This window comes from Stegodyphus dumicola, chromosome 1 (assembly GCF_044657685.1).
Source record: "Stegodyphus dumicola isolate Sdum_Otavi_A_Nest chromosome 1, ASM4465768v1".
NCBI lineage: Eukaryota > Metazoa > Arthropoda > Arachnida > Araneae > Eresidae > Stegodyphus > Stegodyphus dumicola.
In genome coordinates, this window is record NC_140768.1 from 39586324 (window position 1) to 39599350 (window position 13027).

General features: G+C 32.4%; 1 protein-coding gene across 3 annotated transcripts in view; it reads right to left on the reverse strand.

The window, feature by feature from the left end:
- Window positions 1-76: 76 nt before the first annotated feature.
- The window catches only part of LOC118183418 (A disintegrin and metalloproteinase with thrombospondin motifs like), a 348669-nt gene continuing 335718 nt past the window's right edge, over window positions 77-13027 (reverse strand). For all 3 annotated transcript variants that reach the window (XM_085814080.1, XM_085814076.1, XM_085814075.1), the window contains exons 12-15: window positions 12403-12529; window positions 6646-6750; window positions 4517-4760; window positions 77-1310 (exon numbers count right to left, since the gene is read on the reverse strand). In XM_085814080.1, coding sequence (XP_085670206.1) covers window positions 1279-1310; window positions 4517-4760; window positions 6646-6750; window positions 12403-12529 — 508 coding nt within the window. In that variant the 3' untranslated portion in view covers window positions 77-1278. The remainder of the gene's footprint in view (window positions 1311-4516; window positions 4761-6645; window positions 6751-12402; window positions 12530-13027) is intronic.

A 13027-nucleotide genomic window follows, 5' to 3' on the forward strand; every position in this document is an offset into this window, starting at 1 on the left:
TCATATGTATATGTCTATGCATCTAGAAATCAATTCTTTATTGAATCAGTTTGAATTTATTGATGTAAAATAATAATGAAACAGTATAAGTTTTTTTTTATTTTAAAAATTATTTAACAGACTGACAAATAAAAAAAATCTGCATATTTATTTCATATAAATATATGAAATAAAATTTATACATGAACTCCTATATTTAACAGGAACAAGGAGTGTTAGGCACTTAATGCTTTCTTTTCAGTTTTCTCAATGCATTTTCTATAAACTGATTTTAATGTGCTACAGGACATGCCCCCATAAAATTTGTAGCCTAATACCACAAGTGCATTTCAGCATCCACTTCAAAAATGCTTTTTTTTGAAATGAAGTGAAACATCTAAAATTAAGACAAACCAGTTTCCAGTGATGTTATGTATTATGTTTAACAGGAATATCCTTCAATTTAGAGCTTGTACTTTGGTACACGTAATAAGATATTTTATTTCTACAGGGAATGAAGTATGGGAAAATTTAAATGATTCTTTTATATAAAGATTCATATTAATTTGTGAATGATGTATCCAAGCCAAAACCAGCTGCCAGTGAATTTGTTTGGCTGGTTTGTCTCAATTTTCATAAACATGAAATATATTTTTGAAGCAAAAACAAATACAATATGAAAGTTCATGTGCCCTTTTCCATTACTGTTGGGAAATGTATTAAAGAGATTATAGTTCTTTTAGGCACTAATTGTCATGTCATTGCTTTTATCACAGCACAATCTTCTTGTCTCTTCTGAGAGCTAGCGACTATATGTAGCTTTGAAGTATGATGCTAAAACCACAGTTCTAGTGATTGGAAATGCAATCTTCCCAGCCGAGCAAACAAATAGAGCTGAAAATTTCCAAAGAGCTTCACGTGAAATCTTATGTAAAGAAGAAATCAATACTGAATGCAAATGGCAAAACTATTTCTTCTCTCATTTTGGTTTGCCATTGTTGTTCTTCCATCAAGATATGAAGTGCTTTTGCCTTTGTTTTACTTTGTACTCTTAATTTATATCATTCAGTTATTGTTTCTCTTTGTGAAACTGAGATTACAAAAAGTCCATTAATTCTCATAATCATTCATGATAATTTTTTCTCCTCATGAATTTATCCGATTTCTCAGCTCTATTATTGCTGAAAGAAGAATAAGGAAAGATGTAAGCACATTTATGGCTTTTCAAGTTAACCGCTATTGTTCATGGTACTTGATGACAGCTTCTTTTCACTGAGATCAAATATACAAGGAAATCTTTTATACACTTCTTTCTTCATGGCCTTGCTTTTCTGAAAAAAAGATTGAAATTAAGCAAATGAGAGAACTGCCAACAAATAAATATATAATTGTAACATGCTCTTTTTATAAATAGGCTATCATGAGAAAATAATTCCAAAAACAAATGTACTGTTTTTAATAAAAATAATGTTCCTTAGTATGCCATAAGTGTATTCTGCTTTAAGTACTTTGCACTGAAAAATGCAGTTACAATTGTTAATTGACCATCATTAAAATAAAATTGTGTTTTAAAATTTAGTCTTTGTTACATTTTTGAAAATAATTTGACTTAGAAAGTAATTTGATATCATTTATAATGCCAACATATATTATCTAATGATAATTATTGACTGATTGGTAAAAAGACAAAGTGTAAAACTCGTATATTTATCGTAGATTTATTAAATATTTTTGTTTTCTATATGAACCCGGTATTTTTTATAATAAAATTTGTTTTACGTTTTTTACTTTTTAAATATATTTTTTATTTATCAAATGCCTGGCCATTGACAATCAGGTCATTAGTCAATGAGCTCTCCAATACTTCTTTACGATACAGTCCAAAGTGCAGAGCACACGTTCAGATGAGCAGCGTCCATGACCTTGTCCAAAACCACACACAAAGCAAATAAAGGTGAGGTAGTTAAAACGAAACAAATGAGCACCAAGGCAGTCATGTCCAGTCAGTAGTCTATCCTCAGCCACAGTAGTAGCACGAGAAGAGTCCGAGACACAGTGGGCTTTTAATAGTAAACCTCCATGACTTATTTTCAGTAGCACTAACAGCAGCATTACTAAAGGATATTTTTTAAATTCTTTTGATTTCAAGTTTAGCAGAGCGAAGAGATAGGTCTTTGGAAGACCTTTGGGGAATATCCGTACCATTTTTTGCCAAAAGGTCCGCCATCTCGTATCTCCAAAGGCCACAATGGGATGGCTCCCGCTGGAAAGCAACCTTTGTCTGAATTCTGCTCAACTGCCCTGCAGCTCTGGAAACAAGCTCTTTTTTTTCCTAGGTTATTTGCTAAGACAGACCTGAAGAGCAGAACTTGTGTCCTATAAAATCACAGCCTTATCTACAGGAGAGAGACGGACAGAAGGCCGTTGAAGGGCTAAACGGATGGCCTCGATAAATACCGAATATACCTTTTTTAAATATATAAAATAACTGATTAATGAATATTTTATAACCACGCAGCTCACGCAGCTAACGCAGGTAATACGTATGAGTACTAAAATATGACTCAGGTATGAACAGAGAGTAATAAACTGTTATTTGAAAAGATCTCTAGCAAATTTTTAGAAATATTTTACGCAAGCATTAAACAGATGAATAAAAAAAGAATAAAACTATAAAAAGTATTTTAGAGGGCAGGTAAACAATAATTCTGTATAGAGAATAATTTTGGGGAATTTGATACAAATCTTACAGAATTTTTTTCTCTCAAAGAAACTCGGAGATGTAATCACGATTTGATAAAAATGCTAAATTTCAAAATCATCTGAAATTTTATGCAATTTTTAAAAATGAAGTTTTTTTTCTTTTCTGCTTAGCAAATAAAAGTGATTTTAAGTCATAAATTAAGCAGTTTTTCAGATCTAATTTTGCATATTATATAATATGAATTAAAAAAAAAGTACTAATTTAGAACAGCCTGCTAAAGCTTTCTTAAAGACTGGTTCAAATTTTAAATTTTGGATATTTTTCCTAAAACGTGCCATATGATAAAAATTATCAGAGGCTGAAAGGGTATTTTATTTAATCTATTTCTAAAATGGGAACCATAGATCTAATAACAGTTTTTCAAGAGATATGTAGTCATGCAATTACTTTGAAATATATCACTGTTGTTGATATCAGTACTACTGCCACTTGGTAAAATGAGGTCGATAATTCTGTGAAGCTTTTAAATTGAATTCGCTTGGATACTGAACGTTTGTCGAGAGAAGGCAACGGGAAGTTGCTTAATTTATTTATTAGGATAATTAATATTTGTGTGAACGGATGTTGCTCATTTCATTCTAATTTTTTTGTATGCGATACATTCTTATTGAAATTTGTGCCCCCCCTTTTTTTTTGATAAAGTTGTTCTACAGAGTAAAATTCTGTGCAGTTTTTAAATTTACTGTTTGATGTTTTCTTTAGGCATTTTCCCGTTATATTTAAGCGTAGCGGCTAGTAATATATAGGGTGCCTCATTAATACTGGCACACATTTTTAAGGACAGGTAGGTCACATGAAAAGAATTGCCGCTAAGTGCTGCAGATTACGAGAGTTGTTCACAGTTTTTGGGCTGGTTTGCTCAGCGACTGCTTAGTGTATCCTTACTTGTTGCCCTCACCTATGACATGAGTAAATTACCTCATCGTTTTGGAACAGGTTCTATCAGGCTTACTTCATCCTGTGTCACAAAATGTGAGACACACATGCCTTTTCAACATGATGAGATGCCATTCCGTTATGGATGATGTCTTCAAAAGCATCTATCTGAATGTGTATGAGTGCCTGGCCTCCAAGCTTTCCGAATTTGAGCAGCCGTCTTTCTTTGGGGATCACTTAAAGCTTTTGTGTATGAAACACCTATCGAGTTTGAAACGGATCTAGTTGCAAGAATCGCCTTGCTACTGTAGATATCCAAGCAAATCCAGGTGTTTTTGACCGTGTCCACCAGTTGATGATCCGTCGGTGTAAGGCATGCAGCGTTTGCAACAGTGGAAACTTTGAGCATCTTTGAGATGATATCATTTACTACAATATTATGCAATATTTATGAGCAATAAATATTTGTAATCTCTGCATTGTGTCCTTTCATTTACTTGTACCTCTGATACTGCTATCCCATGACATTTTCAGACCAGGGTTGCTATGCAAATCCGAATGCTTTTGACGTGCTCTATCTATCTTTAAAGTTTGTATCAATATTTATGGGTCATCCTGTGTAATAAACAGTTTGTGAGAATTTAACTGTTGCTTTCCTTATTGACAGTTATTATTGGTTATTACAGTAATCCATTCTTTGGAATTAAAAGGTAAATGTAAGCATTAAAAATAATATCTAAAACCTAACTGAATATTTAATTTGCATTATCAAAGTGTGCTTTATGAAAATTTCTTTTTGTTTTGCATTTCGTTCTGTCGAAACTAATGCATGTGGTTTAAAGGGTATATTTTTTCATACATTTGAAGGATAAAGAGGGTTGTGTTAAAATTAGTCACCTATTCTTGAAGAAAAGACATTCGATGAATCCTTCATTGAAATGCTCCTGGTTGGCCGGCGGATAGGTCTCCTGATTCTGGCCCTTCTGGACGGAGGAGGTATTGTCGTCGGAGATTGGGTTGCCAGATCTCCTTCTTGGCCTCTGTCCATTCTTTCTTCTGCTTCAACATATGTTTCAGTCACATGACTGTAGTCTGGAATTATGTTTTCTATTTCAGCCAGACATCGCCCATTTTTGCACACCTGGAAGGAATTCATTGCAGAATTTAATGAAATAATGCATTCAGATGAACATGCATATAAAAATTCTCTTTCTACTCATCATTATTTTGTAATATCAGGAACTGTTTAAGTTTTTGCTGTAAAAAAAAGTTTCCAGCAAATATTATTTTTACATTTTATGCATTAAAAGGATTAAAAAATATTTAAATAATAGTTTTCCGATAGTATCTGTATTTACGCTCTTAAAATAGTAATATTTTTGCACAAAATTTGTAAGGTGAAACAGTATTCATGACAATATTATGAAGTGATGGGACAGAAATATGCACAAACACTATTGGAAATGTATAAAAAATATTTATTTATTTCAGTTTATTGAGACACTAAAATGATATTGGAAATTTTAAATGGATTTTCTTAAAATTTATAAATACTTTTTTTAATTAAAATTCATGCAGTCATTCATAAAACTTTCGTATAATGTGTAATTTTTGTATAATAGTTAATTTAATATTTTTGTATAATACTTTTTTAAAGAAGAGTGTATGTCACACATAATGTGTTAAGTTTCTAAATGCGGAAGGGGAAAGATGTAAGGTAGCATATATTTTGAGTTCAGTGTACTCGTATAGAAAGAAGTCGAAGGCTATATTATTCATGTTCTTGAATACTGGAAAAAGGAATTTTCCCATAACCACGCGTAAAAAGCATGAACTCTTCATTTCTTTCGGTTCACCTTTCTCCTCCCTCTGTTAGATGCAATCCGAAAATTCGCCGAATTTTTTGCTATTAAACTTTGAACCCCAGGCTCCACAAAGATTTAAATAAAGAAACATTACACGTCAGAGATTCTAAAATAAAGACTTTTTTTTTATTTACAGCAACCAAACAAGTCGGGAGAACCGTACATTCTAGCAGATAACAGTTTAAAAAATATTCTTTTTAGAACAACAATAAACTGAAATGAAATATTGTTGCCGTTCACAAGTTGTGTTAATAATATATCGTTTGCATTTATGTAAAGCTATCGCGCTTACTATATTAAATAAATATTTAACAGGCAGACGATAACACCCTTTTTTTAGCCGAAAGGGGCACTTTGCCCAGAAGGGCTATTAATTTTGCATTTTGCGTTCACTACGGCATTTCACTTTTCAAATTGTTGCCACCAAATGTTAGAGACCTGCATTATATTTAAAGAAATTAATAATGAAGCATCTGTATGCATGTATGTTTCTCGCACTGTGAAAAAACAACGGTACCTAGAGACATCAAATTTTGAATAGCGTAGTCCTCCATTCGAGTATGGACGTCTGGAAGCCCAAATTTGGAATTTGTTTTATTATCTATTTCATATTTTGTAAACCTTTAACGAATTGAATAATAAACTCAACTCTTTCAAAGCAAAGTATATTAAAAAAAATATATATATATATATCTCCAGCGCGTGAGACTTTGTATGGGGAAATTCTAAAGATACGGTCTTTTAAAATTATTTTGTGATATTGCTGTTGAATTGAATTTTATGGTTAAAGTGCCAAGAACATGATATTTAATAAATAAAGGTAACACACAAAACGTTAAAAGCGCCCATTTGGGCTTAATATAAAATCTGAAAGCCTTTCAGATTTTTTTTTTGAAGGCCATGTACATGATTCTAAATGCATAAGTTCTTATATATTGGTGAAGATCAAAGAAAGAAAGGGAGCTTTTTATGTATAGCTTTGTAGGAAAATTGTATTACGGCTCGTTTCCACCTAAAGTGAATAAGTTGTAATGCAACTGCTACCATGTTGTAATTCATTGTTGCCATAAAAAAAAGGAATTTCTATTAGATGCATAAAATAAACAAAGGCAAAAAGAATGTATTAAAATTTAAGAATTCGCTTAGAAAACCAAAAATTACCTGTCCGTCTCCGCAGGTCGATCCTTCCGCGGCTGGTCTGTAAGAAACGCAGTATCCAGAAGCAGTGTCGAAGCAGAATAGTTGCGCGCAAACTCTTGCATCTTTCTGTAGGCCAAAATTAATGAAACATTTTAATAATTAACTCCATTAACGAAGTTTAATTAAATGAAATTAAGGTATCATCCTTCACTTAATAAGAGAAAGATTTGAGCAAAATAATTGTAATAATAATAATAATAATGGTAAATAAGAATAATAATAATGGAAAAATATCTGAAAACTTCAGATGCCTAAAGGAATTTACCGTAAAAAAAATTCATACCTCTTTTATCAACTGTAATAAAACTATAAATATTAAAAAATTATCTATTAGGTATATTGCAAGTTAAATACCTTTACTTTGTAGGAATTAGTTAAGTTATTAAAAAGATTTAAATCATTACAAAAAATGCATTTATTGTCTTAAGTCGTCCAGTTTGTAAATCAATAACGGATTGATTCAATTTAAAAGGTAAATTAAAATTATGCTTTGCAGACGGGTAGTGATTTGAAAATCGGCTGCGTTTGATGACAAATGGAAGCTAAATTAAATTTTTTTACGTTTTAAGTAATTGCAAAACTTGCAAAGGCGTTCCTCGTGATTCGTTGTTCTCGTCTGTCAGTTAGAGGCATGATTTTGTCTCTGAATTTTATTTTTCCAAAACAAGCTATTGTACGTGAAAAAGAAATAAGTAATTTAGATATAAATAATAGTAAGTAATTTAGATATAATTTTCAATGAGTACTGTTTGTGTATGCCCTTTGAAGTTTATTCTGTTATATCTAGTGACAGTTAAAAGATTTGCTGGTATTAAGTTGGAGAAAAATCGTTCGATAATATATAAAGTTATTTTAAAAGATTTGATGTAAAATTAGCATTTTTATTTCTTTAAGTGTATAAAGAAAAAAATTTTCTCAGTTAATTGTAGAGAAAGCTTTCAGAAACATTTTCCAGATACTTTAAATGAACCATTTTTATTAATTAAAATGAAGTAAAAAATATTTATATCGTTATTTTCTTGCTTAAAATCCTTTTAAATTCTTGAATTAGCCTCATTTGCTTATGATTCTTTTTAAAACTCTTTATAGGAGAATCTAAAGAGCATTAATAATTTTTGTACTTAGAATCTTTTATAATAACTGCCATTTTATTCTTAAGCATTTTAAAACAAAAGTAACTGCATTCAAATTTTCGTTACTGTTCGCATGAAATTATATCTATGCCTTATTGAAAATACAAAACTACATTCTTCGAAAGAAATTCAGTACACTTTTAAAGCGAGGATTAGCGGCTTTGAAAGGGTATCTCAATCCATACATTCAATTTTCTTCATATATTAGTTAATAAACATTCCTTACTTAATAGATCAGGATGAAGGAATATGATTCCATTGTTATTCACCGCTCTATAAGCATAGGGGTCAGGCTGGCCGCTCGAGGCGCCTAAGTTTAATTGCTGGTTAAATTAGTCAAAAATAAATAAATAAATATAAACAAAAAACTGTTTCCTATTATTTAAAGGGGGCTTTTATAGACTGGTTCTGCAAGGGATTCAGAGATGTTTTTTGCTCTTACACCAAGTTTAAGAGGTTGCAATGCTAAATTAAGTCGGGAGTCCTTTTAGTTTAAAACATGTCCAGTAGATGGCAGCACTACCATACTATCTGAGTATTGCTCTCTTAAATTTTCGAGTAGCTCTAATCTTTCACTTGGTTGACATTAAGATTTTCGTCTTACGTAAAGTAGACTTGAGTGAAAACTCATAAACTAGTTTTAGGGTTATGAAAGGAAGAGAAATAAAGTAAACTTTTTTTTTTTTCAGTGTTGGAGGTCAGTGTGAAGAGGACAAGAGTAGAATAATGAAAGTACGCAAATGACATAATGTGGAAAAATATAGACATTCAGAATACAGAATAATACGTATGAAACTACTTTAAATATTTTCTACGATAGAATATTCATTTGGTAATTATGTTTCAGTCTTAAGTAAAACGTAGCCTGTAAGACGATGTCTTCCTCTTGCACTGGTGCACAGCTAGTCACGGCGATTTATGGTTTAATTCCAGATATTAGAATGGCTCATTTTGCATTTCTCATCATTTTAAAAGATATTTATATATTATGTGTGTAAGTATTTATACTAAATAATGATTATTGTTTAGGGCAAAATACACGACGACTTTTACCCAAAAGGAATGCTTTCGTGGAGGCCTTTTTAAGGGGGAATGGTTCACATTTACGTTACACTAAAAATCCATGTTAGCTGGACCATTCACCAAGATTTTAATTCAGGGCTCTTAACCACTCTTTGTCTGGCAATCAGTTTTGCTGAATTTTGGAATAAAACCTACTCAAACGTAATGCTGTAAATGGCTACTTCTCTACAGAAATAGTTTTTAATGTAATAAATGTTTCATTTATTATAAATTTAATGCAAATTTTTCTGATAGAATTAAAAACACTATTTTGAAAGAGGTATTTTCATTCATTATTTAGACTTCATTAGCGCTCTTTATCATTTAACAAAATCAGTGTTTTTGAATTGTCGGTATCATCGCAGAATGTTTTGGTGGCTTGATTGATATAGATCGCACTGCATTCGAAACGAATGCTGCACATTAATAATTGATAAACACTTTGATATTTTAAAACGCAAATTGCTTTCTACTATTAACTTTGTATTTAGAAAATGGAACTCATCTGCCATACGATGTTTCACAAGAAAGCTTGCACTTGCGAATTTAAAAACATAAATTACTTTTTTTATATTTTATGTAGCTGTCAAGAATATGTGCCACTCATAACTTAAAAAGTTATAGAACTTTAAACCCGATGAATCCTTTGTAATTATTCTACATTTTAAACGAAAAAAGAATGCATTACATAATCTCAAGTATATCAATTTTGAAACAAAATCTTTGAATAGAAAATTATTTTACAAAATTGCATAAGGTATATTATTATTGCTTATGCAAAGTTTCGACATTCGCAAGAAAACATTATGGTGCTAGGTAGCATACGTAAGTTGAATTCATCTTCGTATTACATTTATCTTATCTAAAATACATTATTAAAAAGCTATGACAAACAAAGTACATCGATGTTCTTCAACAACAGTTTTTCACTTTTAGCTACTTTTAATATAACTTTTTTAATATAACTGTTTTTATTTTTTTATGTTCAGATAATTCCTGTTTCCATTTATTGAGAACATGTCTAGATTAATTTGTTGTAGGTATTTTATTTCCGTTCTAAAAGGGTAATTGACTTCAGTAATGATTTAAAAGAGAAGATATTTTTGATTGATGTATTTTACCCTATGTCCCATGACTGATGATATAATGAAGCGATGATGATGTTGATGAGTTGAAGAAAGTTGGTTACCCTAGATATCAAAAGATAATTGACTGAAAATGGCCTCATTCAATGTGATGCGAATGTTTCACAGGAAAAGAAGAACAGAAGAAAAGCGTTCAAATATAAGTTGATGGGCCACTTTTATAATTTGAGATACAATATTGGCCAAAGGTTTAGCCATGCGAATTCGTAATTTTAATTTTATGCGCAGAAAAAGAGTTAATAAATTAAAATGCAAGACATTTTAGGTGCTTTTCCATTTCTTCAAAGTCTGCCTTTGCCATATAATATCTCAATCTACTCTTCAGTAGATATGCATGGTTAATTTCCGATGAGAAAAACGATAAGAGATAATTGGGTTGTTTATTTGATGATGGCAAAACTTATTAAAGCTATTTAATCAATCACTCCAGTCCAAGGATTCGTCTAATGAAATAGAAATTGCACGCTGCCCAACCGGCATGGTGGCTAGTGATTCTGACCGCTGTACCGTAGGGCTCTGGTTTGAATCCCGAAGAAGGCATGGATGTTTGAAAATGCATAGTGTTTGTGCGGCATGTGGGCACTCTAAATATGCGGCGAGCCGAAATTCCTCTCGAGAGGTTGATGGTAAGGGAAGAGGGCTGAGACACCTCGGACCCGTCCTTTCGGGGTGCTCTCCATCAAAACTGAGGGTGGAAGTGAGAGAAGTCGTACTGTCACCTGTATGCTGCTCAGGCTCTTGCTAACGACAGGCACAATCTTGCACTCTATACCACGAGGAATTTCGTGGGCTTGTGCTGATTTTACTGTCAAGCAAGTGAGATAAGTCACAAAAACAGAAATAAGCTTTGATTATTCACAGATTAGATGTCTTATAGCATTTTTTCGTCAGGTGAATACTCTATTACGTTGCTTAACTGGTGTTATTTTTATGCACTTCCCAGAGGGTGGTCATAAAAACCGAATCCCTACCTGTCTGTCCGTTCAAACAATCGCAATGAAATTTCAGATATTATTTTTTTAAGGTATTCGCTCGAGATTATGATTTAAAACAATAGTACTCTCATAGCTACGGTTACAGCGAAAACATTCCGAATTTTTCGAACGGTAACATTCATTTTTTTCCACTGCAAATTGATCAGCACATTGAAACGCCGTAAATGGCACTGGAATGTAAACGCCGTAAATGACACGTTTAGACAAAAATCACTCACGTAAAGCATTTGCAAAGAAGAGCATTATAAAGGCCGCCCAGACGGTATAGTGGTTAGGGGAGCCTACTGTGGTACCGAAGGGCCGGTTTCGTATCCAGAAGAAGGCATTGATGTTTGCAAATGTATAGTGTCTGCGGCACGGAGGTCACTCTAAATATACGGCGAGCGGATAGTCCTCTCGTGTTGTTTGGTGGTAGAGGAGAGGAGTGGGAGATTTTCGTCCCCCCTCCTCGGGGTGCTCTTCCTCATAATTGGGGTGGAAGTAGAAGTCCAACCTCCTTGAGACTCTGGCAACCATTCTTCCATTAAATACATAGAGAAGACAAAATAAGAGAGGAGAGGGAGAGAGGGAAAACTTTTATTGGAATTACGAGTATTCAACGTGCCGATCTTCGCAGATGGTAATTTTTTGAATGCGAGAGATTGTTGACAACAGTGACGAACGGAACATCGTAGGAGGTATGTGTATAACTTGCATTTTGTGGAATCTTTCAATTCTGAGATATCTCGCGTATTTGATGTGTATACTTAGATTTCAGCTAACTCCTGAACAAGAAATCCATCGAAATGATCGCGATGGCCACGAAACTGCAAAGTTGCGGGAGATGACTTTATCTTGAAACGTTGTAGATATTCGAAACTTATAATTTTAATAAACGTTTTTCCCTCCTCCCCGCTCTTGTCCTTTACAATGCTCTTTCTTTGGAAATGCTTTACGTCACCAATGTTCATCTCGTGTATCGTTCCAACGCTACTTATGGTTTTTTTCAATGCGCTGATAAAAAAGGGTATAGCCATTCAAAAATTCCAAAATGTTTTCACTGTAACTGTAACCGTAACCGTGAGAACTCTATTGTTTTAAATCATCACAATCTCGAGCACATACCTTCCAAAAGTAATATCTGAAATTTCATTGCGACTGGTCATAACGACAGGCCGCTACGGGTTCTTATAACCGGAAAGCTTTCTTATGACTACCCTGTATATCGCAGCAATTTACTAGAATTAGAATGAAACCGTAATTATTATAGCACAATGCATTTATACAAAACTGTTTCAACCAGGTAAAGGTTCTGACAGTTTCCTCTTACTAGCTACATTTGTTAAAATGAACTGTAATTTAGATTATTGTTATGAACGATTTATCTCAGAAATGATTACTTACGAAACAAGCTGTTGTTCCTCTATCTCTCTTGCACTGTTCATCCAAGGATAACATAGTTCCTGGAAGAACTCTCACTAGTAGATCATTTTCATGCGGGAAGTTGAATAAGCACGTTGCAGTTTCTCCGCTAAAGTAAAGTTTAAATTATTACTTATTTAGCTCTAGAAATACTAAAATTAAATTTTATAGATTTTTCTACCTTTTGACAACTCAATTCCTATTTGTTCCTAGTAATTATAACACACGTATTTCAAGTGGATATGTATAAGGTAAATCATTAATCATTTTTTCGAATAAGAATTTTTAAACACAATTGAATTCACTTCTAACAAGCATTAAGAAATAAACAAATATTTTTGTAAGGTATTAAAGGTGCTTTTATCTCACGTGTCCGCATATTGAGTTAAATTCGGGGAAAAATATAGTTGATTTTTCAAGATTTCTGCTCACAAAAATATTTAATGATTCTATAATATGTATAATCATTTTTTCGTAGATCAGCGATGAATTAAATTCGCAAGAAAATAATATATAATTTTTTTCTCCCTCATATCGTGTTAACTCTGTATTCATAACCTTTATAATCAATTCGTAAATTGTATTTCTTTTCAAGTTCATTTTATCA